The sequence below is a fragment of the Antedon bifida genome, chromosome 1 (genome assembly GCF_963402885.1).
Source record: "Antedon bifida chromosome 1, ecAntBifi1.1, whole genome shotgun sequence".
NCBI classification, from domain to species: Eukaryota; Metazoa; Echinodermata; class Crinoidea; order Comatulida; family Antedonidae; genus Antedon; species Antedon bifida.
The window spans coordinates 23046233-23064079 of record NC_136226.1 but is presented as its reverse complement, the minus strand read 5'-3'; the positions used below and the strand labels follow the sequence as shown (position 1 = coordinate 23064079).

The following is a 17847-nucleotide window of genomic DNA, read 5'->3' as shown; positions in this document are numbered from 1 at the left end:
TAGCAAACAGAATGAATGAACCTAATTATGTCTAATGGTAAACAAGTAATATAGATATACCTTATTTATATATATATATATTTATATCTTGTCAAAGTATTTTATATCAACACAAACAAAAAAGTATACAAACCAAGAAATAAAGTTGACTTGTTATTTAGTCACCCAGTTCAACTAATTCTATATTTACCATCAAAATATTTCAGAACAGATTGTATAAAAGTAGAATTTGTAAATATAGTTAGATTGATAGATAAATTGTTTTTGACATGACTAATTTAGACAATTTCAAATGAAAAAAATGTATATATCATTATATAACAAAGTAGTGATTTTTTCAAATCTGACTGTGTAAGCTGTGTAAAGGTAACAGATAGATATTCATAAAATCTATATACACACAGCGCAAAATATGGGCTAGACACCAAGTCTATAATGATTGAAATATAAACAAAATCTAAACATGCATGTTTTTGGATTAAATTTTTTCTTTCTTTTTTCATTCTTTTGCTTTAACGATACCTGAGCAAAAACAATGTTTGATAACAGTAAACACAAATTAATAAATGTGTTAATGTAACACATAAGAACATAAAAAAATAACATCCCTTTTTCATACTGCTACTCTAGAAAACCTGTAAAATATTATATATAGTTATACAATCTTTTATTGGGATAGGGAACAATTACAGTCATAATGCCCAACGGCAAGCTAATACGATCTTTGTAAGCAAAACATTATGTAAAAGCGTTTTAGTCAAATTTTTTATTTTTATTTTTTTGTTGGTACTTTTAAAATAATTATGTGTGCCGTGTAATGGAGTGCAAGATCTAATAGCAATAACAGGCGAGGACTTCATGTGTGATAATACAATAGCTTCTCAATGATTTGTTTTAATTTTAAATTTGACAAACACACATGTACACGATGTAAAAAAGCTAGTTTTCCATTCCTAGAGCTACATTTATCACATGCATTCTTTCCTGCTAAGACTCAAGAGAGTGAATTCTGAGTAAACATGCTAACTACTTGAGAGGGTTTCACCACTAATTGGCAATTATCATTTCTTGAGCTTGCATATCTAGTGGAAGTTGACTCTTGAAACTACTCTCTTTGTTTTTACTCGCGCATACTAGCTTACACCTTCTGGGAGAGTTTGCTTTTTGCTCTTGCAGATCTTCCTCGAGAGCCAGCACATTCTGCCTTTTCATTCGTCAACTTTTGCACTTTCATCGTCTTGCAAGCTTAAGGACAATAGAGCCCTTAGGTGTAACCTCAACCTTCTTCTGCTTCATTACCACTGTCCACTCAGGATCATTAGGATCTTCATTTGGATTGTCTTCAGCATCTGAGCTGAGTTCTGATCGAGAGCCTGACCGACTCAATGTAACAGTGCTCTTTGGCGTAGAAACCCCACTAGATTTGCCAAAATCCAATTCTTGGTATGCACCAGGAATCTCTTCTAGTTCTTTAGTCTCTTCCTCTGTAAGTGGAAAAGTTCGTAATGGCCACGGGTCTACCATCAATATCTCCTCTTCCAAGTCTACAGTGCTTTCACTATTGTTTGAAATACGACGTGTACTTCTCTCCATTGTCGCACATGCATCAGGAACAGTGACAGGCGAAGGTGAGGGTGTCACAGATGTACTTGTTGGGAGTGAAGCAACTGCAAAAGTTGTATTAAGGCCATCTGACATCTGTGTTTCACTGCTGTTTAAGTCTGGTGAGACTGGCGGCAATGAATCTGGTGTTGTTGCACTAATTGTACGCGATCTTCGTGAATGATTTCTCTTCATATTGCTATGTGAAAGATCTGTCAAAGCTCTAATGTACAGCGACTTCTCCAGGACTTCTGATTTGTTGTGTCTCAATTGGATGGCTTCAAAAGTTTGCTTTTCATCCTGTAACATAAACACAAATTTGTTGATTGATAGATAAACAGACAATTTAGATCTTCATTATACATTAATATAATTGGGAGTTGCATTTAAATAAATAAGAGAAATAAGAGAACTATTAACTACTTTTTTTTTTCCAGAATTATTTATAGTATGCAATTACAACTAATGTACATAATTATAATATACAACTCTGTTTAGACATATAATGTATGTTTGCATAATGTAGACAACTTTTCTGCAAACTACCAAAACAACAAACATTTGCATAAGTTATTGATTTAAGGCATGACAATTACATTATTATAACAATTGTTTTTTTCTTTTTTCCAAAGTTGACCAGTTTTGTTCTTACGTACCTCATCTGATAAATCATCTGCTGTTTGTAAAAGACTATTTCTCTTTGATACTTCATCCTCTGTAACCAGTCTCCATTTTGGGGTCACAATTTCTTTGTATTGTAGTTTTTCAACACGTGTTGAAGCCAAGATGGAGTAAGGAATGACAATGTTATCAATATCGTACGCATCATTAGGATTAAACTTGCGTCTCATTGAGTTAAGTGAGTTTGTTGGCATGGAGTTAAATAATGTGTTCAATCCTTGTCCATCAGTTGTTGGCGTGTTTGCTCCAGAGGGCGTTTTACAGTTTATATCCGTCAGTGAAAGACTACGTGCCCGTTTCTTTAAAGCAGCTACACACAAGAGAAAATGTTTTATTAATTAATGTTGTATTTTTTAATAATTGTATGGATGCGTGTGTGCTAGGCACAGGGTTAAAGTGTTCCACTCAGTCTGATTTCAGCACTCACCAAAGGAACATCCAGATATCAGAAAGTATGGTTTTGTTTTGCAATCAGCCTTAACTTTTTGATATTGTTTGTTTGCTTTTATTTCGAATTCATACAATCATACAATTAAACAAAAATCAGACTTCTCTAACACTTTGAATTGTACACGAGGCTGTCATTATCAAGCATGTCTTGTCTTGGCGATACTTACCAATAGCTAACTGTGCTGCTGCCCGTTTGTTTTTTATGTCGGTACGACATTGCCGTGATATATCTAGCAAGCCCTTTGGAGTTGTTGGTTGTGAATGTGAACGGGATAAGATCTTGCTTTCTTTTTTCAGTTGCTTTAGTTCACGCAATTCTACAAGTAAATAACATTTCATTTTAGTAATATGACAAAGTTAAAATTCTAATTAATTTGGTATGACCTGATCTAGTAGAAAGAAAAACAAAATCCTAGAATGAAATTTATTTTAATTTTACCAATTGCTAAATTACAAAGCAGTATACACAATGTTTTTGGTATAAAGATAAACTATGATACATTTTTGGTAGATTAACAAAATTTTTACAATTGTTACTTACTTGATGCAAACAGAAAAGATGAGGTTTTGGACAGTTTTCGCTTTGCCTTTTTATCTCTACTTGACAACCGAGATTTCCTACAATAAAAACAAATTCATTAATAATACTGCAACACAGTAAGCTACACTAGATTTGAAATCAGGTGATCCATGCTGACAACATTGTGATGCAAGATATTAACAAAAGTAATTGACTTGGTCCTATAAATAACAATTATGTCAACTTTATGAATTTCAACTTAAAAATTATTAATAGGAAATACACTTAATAAAGATGTATTGTCGGGCCAAAAAAGATGACAAATGAAGATTGAATAACTATTATGGAACATCAGGGAGAAAATGATATCTTTAAAAAACAAAATATTATAAGAACAGGGAAAAAACAAAAATTTGTTTGATGATGCTGATTTGATTAGATTGAATAACTATAGTGAGCCCTCTATAGTTCCTCAGTTGAATACTTCTGTGCATTCACAATCTATTCTGTAAGAATAGTTTTTCCGAAAAAAAGTTATTGATAAGAATTCTTTTTGCTTAGGCAATATATAATTCTAAATTAAATTTGAAATAAAGAAATAGTTGAATATGGTACCAATTTTGTTGTTAACAAAGCATGATTGGTGGATTGGCTTTGCCACCTTCATACTTACTATTAAGGAGTACAACCACTCTTTGTTTTCATGTTATGTGTAAAAAGCATGTGTGATATTAATAAATGTTACATACTTCCTATTCTGTGTTTTGTTGTTGGACCTTCGTTGCCAGTCACCATTAGTGATTAAGTTTTCTAATCGTACTGTAGCAGGAACATCTACAAATAAAACAGAAGAAATATATTCCATTAAAATAAATCATTATTATTATTATTATTGTTTCAAGGTGATAATTACTTTCAAAAGATATTATATTTAAACAATTTCACTTTCATTATGATTCAATTTAAAAACATATTAATTAATGTACCCTTACAAATCGTGTAATACTGTAAGTTAAGACTCAAGTAATGTTTAGTATTTAATAGTCCTTTAATGGATGTCTTGCCTATTGTCAGTTGATCCAGGTAGGATACTATTATTGTTTAAATACCAATTACTTTTTGTAATTTCAAAAAGATATTATATTCCAAATATACGGGTATGTTCAGACTCACAGCATTAAGGTAGCATTATGTAAGCGGCATACATATTTTTGTGTCTGAACTAGGCCACGGATTAGTGTTAGATAGTTGTTACGCCTCGCCATTGCCGTTAATAACTCTAGCAGGAGAGGGTACAGATTTAATAACGCTAATCCAGTGATGCATCAGTGATTTTACCAATGAAAAGACACGACTACAACTACATACATGTATCCTAGTTTACGACAGCGAAATAGCTACGTCAAATGTATTTTCAGGTTTTCAATTTTAAAGAACAGTACAGTTGGCGCCAGCTATATGATCTTTTCATAAATTAAATCAATTAATCATATAATTGTCCGTTAATATTATGTTTGAAATTATAATGCAAATCAGTATATTTGAATTAACATTATATAAATAAAAAAAACCTAAAAAACAACTTCACGATGTAAACTTTTATGCATTGTCATGAATGTATACATAGTTCTGATCTGAGTGTTTTGACGCAAGGCATTGGAATGTTGATCATTGTGTCTGAACACCTTGGCTGTTTAACGCCACAGATTACTGTACACCTTACATAGATAATGCTGCCTTAACGCGGTGAGTCTGAGCATACCCTAAATTTACTGTACAGGTATTTTGTTACAAATTTGACCAACAAGTTGTAACCTCAGACATAAATTCATAAAACTGATAATATTTGGTTTTTTTTTTAAAAATCTGAGGTTTCTTTAGCTGGGATGGATAATATAGCATTATTTTCACATAGTTTATGCAAAATGTCATTTTAATGTATTTAACCTGTTACATTGTTTTGATAGCAGTTGTTCACACCAATTACTTTCACATTAAACACAAACATTCCAATAAATAGGATAAGTCAATAAATGGACAAGTTCAACTGAAATTGTGTTGATAATTTGTTGCTAGGATGTAATCAATATAGTGAAAGGTGGGAGAATAACACAATGCACAAAGAGTGGTCCATCATCGCAGTTAATATTGTACAACATATCAAATATTGTCTTCAGGGTAACTTAAGATCCACACCGAAATATATGAATTATCCTATGCCAACTATTTAATCAATAGATAAAAAAATCTTCATTCATGCTTTAAGTCATTTGCCATTAATTAATATCTCATCACCAAACTAGTTTGAACTTTTCTTTCACAAAAATGGCAGCAATTTGTTTTCCAATTAGAATTTTTATATCTAATTTTAAAATAGTTCTTTTTAAACTGTTGCAATCAACTGTTCAACAAATTGCGATCTACATAATTCAATTTATAATTTAGGGCTCTTCCCACCATTGGTAGTTGTAGGCTTGACCAGAACTAAAAATATCTGACCACTACACTGGCACTATATTCATAATTGGTATTTATTCCTAAAACAAAAAGATTATTAAAACATGACAGCAAAAATGCTGAATGGGTCCCATGCTGAATTGCGTTTCAATTTACAAAATATGTATAAAATTGGTTAAAATTACGGATATGTCATAAAAAACCAATTGAACATCAAAATACATATGAAGAAACAGTAAAACTACATTAAAAGGCAAAAATTACAAATTATTCATTTAAAATCTAATCAAATATGGAACAGGACTGAGATTGTGTTTGGCATGTAGTCTATCTAAGAATCTCTACAGAGGCTTTTGGCAAATAAGGTACAACGTTCTTGATGTCTATCAATAAGAAATAATCACTCACATTACAAAGTAAAATTAAGTCAATGTTAACTTGTGAAATAAAAGGTTGATTGGAATATTTTTTTTATTAAATTAAAATAACTAAAGACAGATATACAACTGTACTTCAAATTGTTGGAGAAAATTAGCATTTAACCCAGGTAGGTCTATACTAGAGATAGAGAGAGAGAAAGAGTCCTCTGTGTGTATTCCATTTTGTGTTACAATATCATACTTTAAAATCCAATGGGAATGAAAATCCACAAGACCGATACAAGGCAAACATAATTGAATTTCAACATCAACTCATCAAGTCACTAAAGTGAAAACCCTGCCTGTTGTCACATTGTTATATTATTGTTAATTACATCTAATTGATGGTATATTGCAATTTGTGACTAATGATTGATAGGAAAAAAAGAGGGGGAAAAAGATCAATCCTCGGGAAAACAATGAATTTAGAAACGATATTTTCTATGAATTATTCATAATTTCTTTTTAAAAAAATAACTCAAACAAAAGTTTTTCTCTTACCTTTTTTGAAGGACAATACAGGATGGTATGAGTAATCAAGTAATGATAACCTCTCTTTCTCAGGCATAAAGTTTGTATCTAATGGCTTTAAATTATTATACCGGCCTCCACACATTACACATGGCATCTGCGGCTGACAACATTTACATTTTACAGTTGATCGTTTTGCAGCTTTCCGACTCAAATAATGCATCCCACCTGATCTAACAATGCGCCTTTTTCGGTAGTATTTTACCGGCCTCGTCCTGGCACAATATTTTTCCTCAGTCGGTATTTGCACGGAAAATGATGTTGGACTAGGAGTATTGGATTCTAATCTTATTCGTTTATGCTGATTGTTAGGCGTTTCTAGGTTTGTTTTTGTTCCATTTATGGTAGTAGTTCGATTTGGATGAATCTTATCTCCACCACCATTGGTTGCATGGTGGTGCGGTGTTGGTGTTCCTAAAATTGGCGATACACAGTTTTGAAAAGATTTTTGTAATTTTGCACTTTGTTTATCAACATTACATAGCAACATTGAGATGTTAGAAGGGGACAGTTCATTCTTGCCTTCTAATCTGGCAATTTTCGCTTCAATTGGAGAAAGCTTTTTACCAGATCTGTAATTACTGTTTACAGTCTTAATTCGAAGAATTTCTTCGGCAGATGGCGGTTCACCGAGTGTTACAGCACCTTTCGTGGAACGAATCTGTCTATGAATATCATTTTGTTGTCTAATACGATATTCTAAATCCGATACTTGTGCTTGTAACCATGTCCATCGACTTGCTATAGCTGATCTTGCTTTTGCCCACCGCCATAACGATCTTTTATGTCTACAATAAAGAAGTGAAATATGGTCAAGTTAAGTTTGTCATTTATTAATATTAGTGGAATATATACATTCATCATAATAGGAATATAATAGTCTCTTAGTAAGATTCCACGATTCTACTTGAGAAATGAGGTTTCATCTTGGATGTCTGCAATTAAAAGTACTTTCAACACAGTACAAAATTGATTCCGTTATTTGAAATGAATAATACTAATGAATGTACTAATTCTACCAAGTTCATCAGGGATTAGAATTTAAAAAAAATTAGAAATGATTTGTTAAGACCGTCCCTTAATGTAATGGTTCTTTGAGTAGGTGGTGCAGGTGAACAGTTACATTCATATTTAAATTAGCAGTCAATAGTTGGTAGCAACAAAGTAAATTTAGTATTACTATAAAGACAAATTAATTATAAAGGCAAAATTTGAATAAAAAACCCATAATTATCATTATCCCAAATAAAATCTCAATGAAATTGTATTTAACATAGCATTTAATCATATTTTGATTAAATTGAAAAATATGCATACTAGGAAGTTTTATTTTCTTTCCTCAAATATTGGAAAAAAGCTATTTTTGTTTATACAGTACAGATCATTTAAATTAAATAAATAAATTAAACATGATTTTAAAAATTAAATTAAAAAATCTGACGAAATAATTTCTGAAAATACACCCACTACATCCCATCCCCACACCACATGTATACAATTTCCTGAAAATTGTTTAGGGAACTTTCACTGTTCTCATTAGGAACAGGTCTCACCCAACATAAAATCACCGAACAAGCGTGATTTATAGCTCACTGATATTTAATGATGTTACATAGAAGTTTAATGTTTAAACATGGAACGAAGACACTAGTGGCTTCAACACTACTGTAGATTAAAGCAAGTTGAATGTGATCCCTAACTTATGAATTGAGACTAGCTCATAAAACAATCTATTAGCATACAACAGTAATTAAAACAACTCAGACTAGATAAAACAAATAGACAGGTCTTTATTTGGATATTTGTATATAACATACCTAATTAACCTTTTCTAAACGTCGTTAATAAATTTAATTTATCTTTAAAAACATGTCCTTTTATTGTACTACTACTTCTATTTAATTTGTTACTCATCTAAAGTATTAAACACTCCGTAAATATAATTTATAATCTTTTCATGAATGTTGGTAATATATATAAATTGGCAAAATGAATGCGAATGCCCAATGCAAGAACAAGGCTGTCAAACTTTGCCAAGCTAGGTAGTCGGTGGTATCATCAAAAGGGTCCTCATCAAATGACATAATTACCATTCTTTTATTTACAATAATTACAGTATTTTTCACGAGATGTACATAAAATATATAATAACTATATTAACTGCCTTGTTGTGTCCAAATTTCCTTTTTGCATTTAATTCAGTTATGGTACATAATAATTACATATAGTTACGTATATTTATGCAAAATTTTAATCAAAATGATCAAACTTGTTATTCTATAAAATACAGGGAAAAACATAATTAACGCTTAATGTTGTCACAATATTATAAAATATCATTTTGCAAGAATTACTATCTATAATACAGTTGAACCTCCCGTAAGCGGCCACCCTCGTGGTGGCCGCTTACGGGAGGTGACCGCTTACTTGAGGTTCTGCCGATAGAGGGCCAAAATCATGATTTTTTTGGCTCTGCACAATATTTTTCTGTGTTACGCAACAAGCCTCCAGTAGGCCTATAATTAAATGTCTATTTTAGGTGGCCCACGGTACAGAGGGTTACTCATAAATTAAAAAATTGGTTAACATACGAACAATTAAAATAATTTGTTTTTTCCAGATATAGTGTACGTCGATACACAGTACACGACGTAAACCTTCGCCTGGAAAGTAACTACAGTACACATTTTGGTCCCTGGATGGAACATATCACGCGTTTGGACCCAACGTTGAACGATTCATACAAAGGGATACCGCCAGACAAGTGCGTATCTATTGTTAGTAGTTAGATTGCTGGCAATAATGAATCTGACGTACTCACGGTCAATGGAACGTCGCGGTTTTCTAGGCGCTGAAGCTTTGAAGTGAATGGGAACGACTTTTACTATATATTATCATAGAGATATATAATATATTCCTCCACGAAGTACCCGCGTTCCTCGGCGGATGGGCTAGGCTCCCTGACGAGGGGGCTAGAGGTGCCGTAGGTAATTAATGCACCTGCGATGTTACATGATTAACAATTCTTTCAAATCGTTAATGAATAATACAGTAATAAATCAGAATAAAGTGGTACATTCCACTTACGACGTGCTGCAGAGCCGGCCCAGCCTAGTGTCTGTGACATAATCATAACTCGTTGTTTTGTATGCAGCAGCCCATGCAACACACACATGTATCGTACGTCAGGTTTTTCATTTTTTAGACCTAGCTAGCTAAGCAAACTCAATTCAAGAAGGCTCATCGTGTGGGCCGCGATCGCGACAGGGTCTACAGTACTATAGCCTAGGCGTAGCGCGGTTAGATGCCAAATGTTAATGCTAAATTTGAGGGTACTACATGAACAAGCTCTGCCGAAAGCGCTTTTTTTTCGTCCATTCATTTTTTTTCAAACTGAATACTTTATTTTTATGTCATGTACATACACAGTATTAATATATTTGTCAGGAACTATTTACAAGGATTACTGATAAACATAGTCTTACATAATATGCAAATTTTAGGTACACATAGCCAAGTAATTAATAAAATCCCCAAAAAACACATGTTGTGCACTAGTCGTACTATATCATGTGATCACAAAACATTACTTTTACAATAATCTACAAAAATCACTAAAAAGGAAATCAAACATGTTTAAAGTACTGTTAGTAGGGATACCGAGAGCTGACTCCATTTTCATTACCACGATTAAACAGCGCGCACGTTACTATGCGCGCAATGTCATTGACGCGGTGTTTTTTTACTTTGGTAAACACTTTTTATTAGGTAATTATTCTGAAAATAAATTAATTATGAAAATATCCTTTTGAGTAAATATTTATTTACCTATTATTCTATAAGATCAAGTATTTTTTATTTCCATTTCATTCAACCAAAAATGTGAATATAGTGGTTAAAAGATCGTTATCGCCTAGCGCGTATAGCTTTTGTTTACTACGAAACCCTCGGAAGGCTCAATGACCTACCATTTTCAACCTTATTTTTGTAGTTGAGCCTCTTATGACCTCAAAATGTTTTTTATTCCTACACCAAGATAATATAGTTCTACATACCATGTGCTTGTTACTAAGAAAAATATTAATTTTAAGTGCTAAAAAAACAGTTTTATCCCGATATGAGGCCTTTATGATTCGAATATTTCATAGTAACAACCCATATACCATGAAAAATATCCGTTTTGTCCATTTTTAAAATAATTTTTGGAAAATTCCGAGGGGCTCAACTACAAAAACGCCATTTTGTGGTATGATGTCATTGCAAGCCAATCAAACCTCTGCATTCGACTGCTCCGCAGGTCTCACGGTTGAACGATTTTGGATTCTCGCCCTTTGATTGGTTGACGCGATTCAACACACAGCGGAATAATTTTCTCGCAAGTGCCGTGAAGTCACATGGTCTAAGGCCTGTCCAATTACACGTGAAAATAATGCATTGAAATTCTTCAAATGAGGTTAAATTAACACTTTTTTTTATATAATAAATAAGTAATATCATATTTTATTGAATTTTACAATGTTGATATACAAATTATATTACTTAAAACCGTGATTTTATTTAATTATTTTTACGAAAAATGACTAGTTCATACAATTGTCGACTGAGGGCGCAATTTGTTTACATCGTTCGTGGCTAAAAACGATCATTTTCGACGATGTTTTAAACCCTATATTTCGAAAACTACAAGTCATATTTTCATAATTCTTTTTTATTATAATATTGATACAAAATACTAACAGGCAATGTATAATTTGTTTGAAAAATATTAACTTTTAATTTTACATCGTTATCCCTACTGTTAGTCAACTATAAATTGTCTCTATACAGTGTATATACAGTACCAGCACAATTAAATTAACTTTTAATTTTACATCGTTATCCCTACTGTTAGTCAACTATAAATTGTCTCTATACAGTGTATATACAGTACCAGCACAATTAAATGTGTTGTATCCTGGTAAAGGGGCGGGAAATAAACATACAACTGTTAAACACGTCACAAAAGGTAAACAAGGAATGTATGAATGCTATCTAGGAAGTAAATATTCAAAAGATAAATCTCACTACCAGTTGGTATCTTATACAGACTTTATAAAACACTAGATAAATATCTTTACTTATTCAAAAGTAATTATAATATTGTTGTGTATTTTGATACTTGTATTGATCATCAATAAATTTTGGTCAATAAATAATAACATCACAACATTCCGAGAAGATCCCCATAATATTTACTGTATATAAGAAAATGAAGGTTATGAGCAGATAGTAAGACTACTGCAGAGAGGCTTGGCAAGTAAACTGAAACAAATGTTGTCCGATACATAAATAACATCGAAACATTTCATGATTATTACGTTTTTAAAGAAAGGTCATTAATGGGTCAACCTCTCAGATCAAGGTTAGACAGAGAGACACCATAGGACCGACCCACTTAGAAAATGCTTGTATATTTATGCCTAGAATACTGGGTTGGCTTTCACTATTCAACAACATATCATTTTGCCAGCATCATACCTACAGTATACCAGGAAACCACACAATTCAGAAAATAACAGGGCCTGATATTGGGAACCAACTTTTAAAAATATACACTCGGACAAATTGGCTCATCAAATTTACTATAAATTGCCACAGACATTAGATCAAGTGATTCATTACTGTGTTTAATTTAAATTTGTTTAAACCTGAAAAACTAGAAAACAATGAATAACTATGAATTTAAAGGTATCTAAATCTGCTGCTAGAAAGGGGACTTAAACGCATCAATTAAATAAGTATTTCATGTCTTTTATTTTATGAACATTTTAGCACAAGAAAAAATTACAAAAAGAATTTCTTTGACAAATAAATGGATTATACTCAAGATTTGTGATGGGAAGGTACAAACAGGGATCATCTAAAATACCAAATATTTACCTTTAAGACCTTTAAATATTTTCAAGATGTCAATTAAAAAAATGTGAAATTGAAAACAATGAACTTTACAGTGAGTACTCTCTTCTGTAATTCATTATCGAATACTAATGTTCCTATTCAAGATGGTCCCTAAGAAGTGGAAAATTATGTTCTACTGTATCATCAGTATTATCTTTTCTGTACATTAATGACATTCATAACCCCTCCCCAATCCTCTCTTCTAAAAAGGTTATCTACTGACGCTGTAGAGTACCTAAGGATGTGCACCAAGTAAATATCATGTTTAACATTTTACTTCAAAAATTGAACAAAATTGATTAACCTAAATTATAATTATATGCAAACATTTTCTAAAATATCAAAAAACATAAGCTGTATGTAAAAAAAAAATAAATAAAAATTTTATATAAAAAAAACCCAAAATACTGTACATTGATTGAAATGATGTAAAATATAAAAATTTAAAAAAAAATCAATACTTACAAAGGTACTTTATGGAGTTTTAGTAATGATTTGTTCACATCATCCTCTTCTTTTTCACCATCACTTTCACCCCCTGAACTACTTTCTGTTGCATCAGAGTCAATAGAATTTTCCAAGTGTCGAAGATCTGCATTTAAGTTCCCAATCACAACATGCATATCACTAGCTTTTGGTTTTATAAATTCCTCAGTTATATGAGGAGATCCCTCATGGCTAGTTAGGCCTACTAAACTTCCATTACTGCCAGGCAAAAGTCTTGATTGAACTTTGGTATCCTTTGAATTAACATCTAATGCATTGCTCTCCAGAAATCTTTCAGAAGATGATGTTTCATCCTCAATTGGTTCCTTAACAATTTCCCTTAATTTATGTTCATGGTCGATAGCATCACCTATCTGTTTTTTCACATGACTACTAATTTGGCGAGACTGTATTCTTCTAATTCGTTTAATCAGCACTATTGCTTGTTGTTCTAATTTCTTTTGTCTTTTCAATGAATCAGTTCTTTTTGCATCAATTTTCATTTCTTTTTCCTCATTGGTGTCGCATTTAACATCAATTGGAGCTACTGCCTCTCCAGTAGAAATGTTTGGAATGTTGTTGTCGACATCTACATCATCATGGATACTATCGGGCATCTCAGTATTCATGTTTTCAATATCATTAATAATGTCTAGAATTGGTGTATTTGGGGAAATATCTCTATCCCTTCCTAGTTCATGGTGTATACTCTGTTCTTTTTTAGTACATCGTAACCTATCTAAGTTTGTTGTTTCTGGCGGCATTGTTGTATTTCCGTTTGAATGTCCATTTATTTTGGTAGGTAAATCAATTTTCTTAAGCAAATTGGTTCCTGTAATAGAACTAGTTGAAAGTGTGTTTGTTTTTGATAATGGTGTTAGATCAATAGATATTTTTTCCAAAAGTGTGTGATGGTGGGAGTTTCCGTTCGTCATAAGTAACTTACTTCCACCATTTTTACCATTCAATGAGATTCTTTTGTCAGAAACCAGATGTTTCTGCTTTCCGTTTCCATTGACCACTCGGTGAAAAGTAGTCTCAAGAGTGGCTCCTTTGATAATTTGCGCGCTTTCCAATGCGAGTGTACGTGAGATTATTTCTTCGCTGCCACCAAGGCCTATCCCAATCCCTGGATCTGATGGACTTCCTGGATTTGCCCTCAAACTGTTATTGTTTTCTGGGTTCATTGGCGAGGCGGGCAGTTTGCAACTGCGAGAATGGGCTGCTGCGTCAGTAAGGGCCGGAGCCATTGCAGCAGTGCACCATAGCCTCAATGTGGTTGCCTTTTTGGATGTAAACATACAAAAAATATAAACAATAACAAATTTAAGGTTTCATTAATTATTTATACATTTCACATATTAAAAATGTTTGCATATTGCACTAAACAAATTGTTGGAAACGTTGACGTCTTCTATTTTCAGATGCCAATATTTTGAATGACCCTACACCCACTATCTTGTCATCATCTTCCTTCTTTTAAGTAGCTGCAAACCCGGCCACCACGTGATTTCTGCAAACTTTACCGCGGTGTGATCCCTTTAAAATATATTCTCCTTATATTATGAAAACGCACCTCAATTTTAGGTTAATATTGAACCCTAGAAGCCTCTGTCGATGTAAATTAAATCACAATAATAATTACAGACTCTGCTTTGAAAACAAAAGGTTCTTACGATGTTTCAAAGACAATAACAAATTGAATCGCCAAAGTTAATGGACCACGTGACTCGACCTCCACGTTCCCGAATCCCTCCTCAAAATTACGACGTATTTTCACAGGATCCGCCCTGGTTTTGATACGAAAAATGCAATTCAAAGCTTCATTTCACCAAACGCAACATATTACTATCCTAGTAAAACGATACATACAGGTGTAAAATTTCCTATATTATGAGCCTGATATCGCGTTGTGCTATTTTTTTTCTCTGTTTTCGTTCTCAATGCAATTGGGCTCCTTCTCAATATGGCGGACTTCTTTCCTACATTCATTATATTATTTATCGTGTGTAGCAGCATAACACACGGAGATCGTCACACACACAACACAAAAAAATATTGGCCTCATTTACATACTAGCATTACGTCAATACTCTTACCCCTCTAAGGAGAATTGCTCTATTGGCCAGTTTTGTCATTACCAGTAATGGGCGCACTCCCTCTGCTGTTGAGTCTTCTTGTGGCGAGGTAGGTCTGCTTTTGTTGAAAGTCACAATAAAAAAAGCTTAGGCCCCCGCTTAGGCCTATATTTCCTGCTTTTTATTGTACGGCCTCTTAGTCTTATATTCTGGTTAATTAATATAATATCCGAATATCAATTAAAAAAAATAATGCTGTGTGTTTAAAAGCTAGATTTGCAAAAACTTAATTAAAAATGAATAGGGAGAGGAGACGCAGAAAACTGTGACGTCAGACAGACCAAAGATAGCTTAATTATTATGTTGGTGCCGTCGTTTACGAAAAATTGGCTTTATATGAGAGGAAAAATGTAACAACGTTTTAATATCATATGCGATAAACACTAGCCTATCCGTTATGCCTGATCACTATTTCACAATTGGGATCCGTCATTCTGTAAGGTACTAAAAAATAATTCATTCATTTTATTTCTTACAAGTAGAGCCTACCTTCACCAGCAGTGGGGGTGAAATTAAATAAAGTAACCGTCACATTTCGCGCGCTGGGTATATGATTCGATAGCATAAAGAACAAGGATGATGAAACCGCGAAGTGCACAAAATTAACTCAGCAGTATAAAATATTATTCTTGCAAAAATTGTTTTTAAATGGTCTTATAACGCTAAAGTAAAATTTGTCCTACAACTTAAGGGTGGTGAAGTGAGTGATGGTGTAGGCATGGGTGGCGCTATAAATATCTCCATTGTTTACCTGGTATGGTAGGCCTACTAGGTAGTATGTTCATGCCTTTTGAGTGGCGGGAAAACAGTCGATACCCTTGATACAATTGGTTTATCGATCGGCTGATTCATCATACTTTTGCCGATTCATTCATTCGAAATAAAATGATTTTGCTAAGCACAATAAATAGACAGTTCTTTCCAGAGCTTTTATTATTAATATAGTGATAATACGGAATTTTGCTGCGGGAGCTAGAGGCCTATGACATGGGATGTGCAAATAGTTGATTGTGTGTGTGACTCGGCGACTCTTGAGTAGCCAAAAAGTTGCGCAACCTCGCCTCATCATCATTATAGACTATATCTCCATCAAACAAATATTAAAGAACAATTAAATTATTTAAATAATGTCATAAGTAAAATATTGAGGAGATAAAAGGTGTTTGGTTGTTGAATGTTTAACTTTTAAAGATATTTTAAGTCAGGCCTATAAATCATCCGTGCACATAATACTCTCGGCGGAGCAGCTAGATTATTTTTCCGTTTCATGGAACGGAACGGAACGGAAGACGGTAAAAATATTTTTATTAGCGTGAATCGAAATAGTTGACTGCATGCATATTAATATTGTTTCTTGTTTTTGTGACGTGAAAAATGTCACAGCCAATCAGGACTAAAAAAAAAGTTCTTTCGCGCGAATATTCGTTAATGGAAAACGGGCTTTCAAAACGCGGAGCAGGCGGTTGATATGAGCGGAAACGCGTTCAATATAACACCAGGAATAGGAAGAGTGTAATTTCACTCTTCCCTGTGATAATAGGCCTACAGATAAGACTTGAAGCAAGTCTATACTATAGACCTCACGAATAATATGGGATTTTAATTTTGTATCGAAATATCTTTTTCGGTTCGTTCGTTACTTAATACCGAATAATAAAGACCAATACAATTTGGTGAAATACTTTGTGTTATGTTTTATCCCCTCCTAAAAACATGAAAATTGTCTAAGCCGTTTCGCAGTTTTAATCAAGTTAATCATTTCCGTAGAAAAAAAAACAAAATGTTGTCATGTTTCAATGTTTTTCTTTTCTTCAAATTACAGAATTTTTCAGGATAATCATATTTTTCGATCCAATTCCAAAGTGAATAACTATTTATTATGGCATATTCAATAAAAACATTTTTTTTAATCTTTTAGAGACAACATTATCTTTAATATTTTACTTTTAAAGAAATATTTCACTAATAGTGATTGGAGGAAAACGACCAAAGAACACGCACTCAAACCATCACAAAATAGCCACCACGCGCAAATTTAAAACCCTGGTAATGTGTAAACATTAGGCATTGTTTTCATTTAATTTTACACAATGACTAAACTGCTTCTTACAGCGTTCTTTTTGTGGGGCAAGAAGCGTGTTTTCCATTGTTTGGCAAAATTCGTTTAAGTGTAATTAATCTGCTAACCGACTTTTTTTTTGTTCAGTCATTTCATGGAGTAGGCCTAAATTTACGAATCGCGCCAGATTGGTCATAATAATATGTTGATACTCTAATACTACCTAAACTATTCTCTAAACGAACAATAATGTAGGCCCAATAATAATATGCTGTAAATATAAAAATGTGAACGTTTAGGATAGAATCACTGCAGTAGGCCTAGTGTGTAAAGGTTTCGTATCGGTCTCGGTGATATCTTTTTACATCATGTGTTGACAGGCTCCCTCCACTTTCAAAAAAGGGAGAAGAAAACTTTAAAAACAAAAAGAAATTTGCTGAACGAAAATTGTGTGTCGTTTAAAAATGAATTAATAATAGCATGCAAAGCATGGATGATACTAATTATTCAGTACCTCCATAAAGGCCTTATTACACTAGGACGATAACGATCGACGATAAATAGGCC

General features: G+C 33.0%; 1 protein-coding gene across 2 annotated transcripts; it reads right to left on the bottom strand.

The window, feature by feature from the left end:
• Positions 1-458: 458 nt before the first annotated feature.
• Positions 459-15067, bottom strand: LOC144845506 (KAT8 regulatory NSL complex subunit 1-like). 2 transcript variants are annotated; one of them, XM_078702902.1, is made up of 8 exons: positions 14760-15067; positions 13063-14366; positions 6631-7448; positions 4003-4087; positions 3275-3351; positions 2901-3050; positions 2259-2593; positions 459-1902 (listed from the first exon to the last, which is right to left on the bottom strand). In XM_078702902.1, the coding sequence occupies exons 2-8, from the start codon at positions 14331-14333 to the stop codon at positions 1231-1233; spliced, it is 3408 nt and encodes a 1135-aa protein (XP_078559028.1). In that variant the 5' UTR covers positions 14334-14366; positions 14760-15067; the 3' UTR covers positions 459-1230. The 2 variants fall into 2 exon arrangements, with proteins under 2 accessions (XP_078559028.1, XP_078559020.1); XM_078702894.1 differs by having other exon boundaries at positions 13063-15067.
• Positions 15068-17847: the final 2780 nt, after the last annotated feature.

What these genes read in the sequence shown, in the direction of transcription:
- LOC144845506 (XM_078702894.1), bottom strand. Translation starts at nt 14,384, where the DNA reads ATGTTTACATCCAAAAAGGCAACCACATTGAGGCTATGGTGCACTGCT. An exon ending in AACAAAACACAGAATAGGAA is followed by an intron (nt 3,352 to 4,002) that starts GTATGTAACATT and finishes TTTTTATTGTAG; the next exon opens with GAAATCTCGGTTGTCAAGTA. An exon ending in AGCAGCACAGTTAGCTATTG is followed by an intron (nt 2,594 to 2,900) that starts GTAAGTATCGCC and finishes TCTTGTGTGTAG; the next exon opens with CTGCTTTAAAGAAACGGGCA.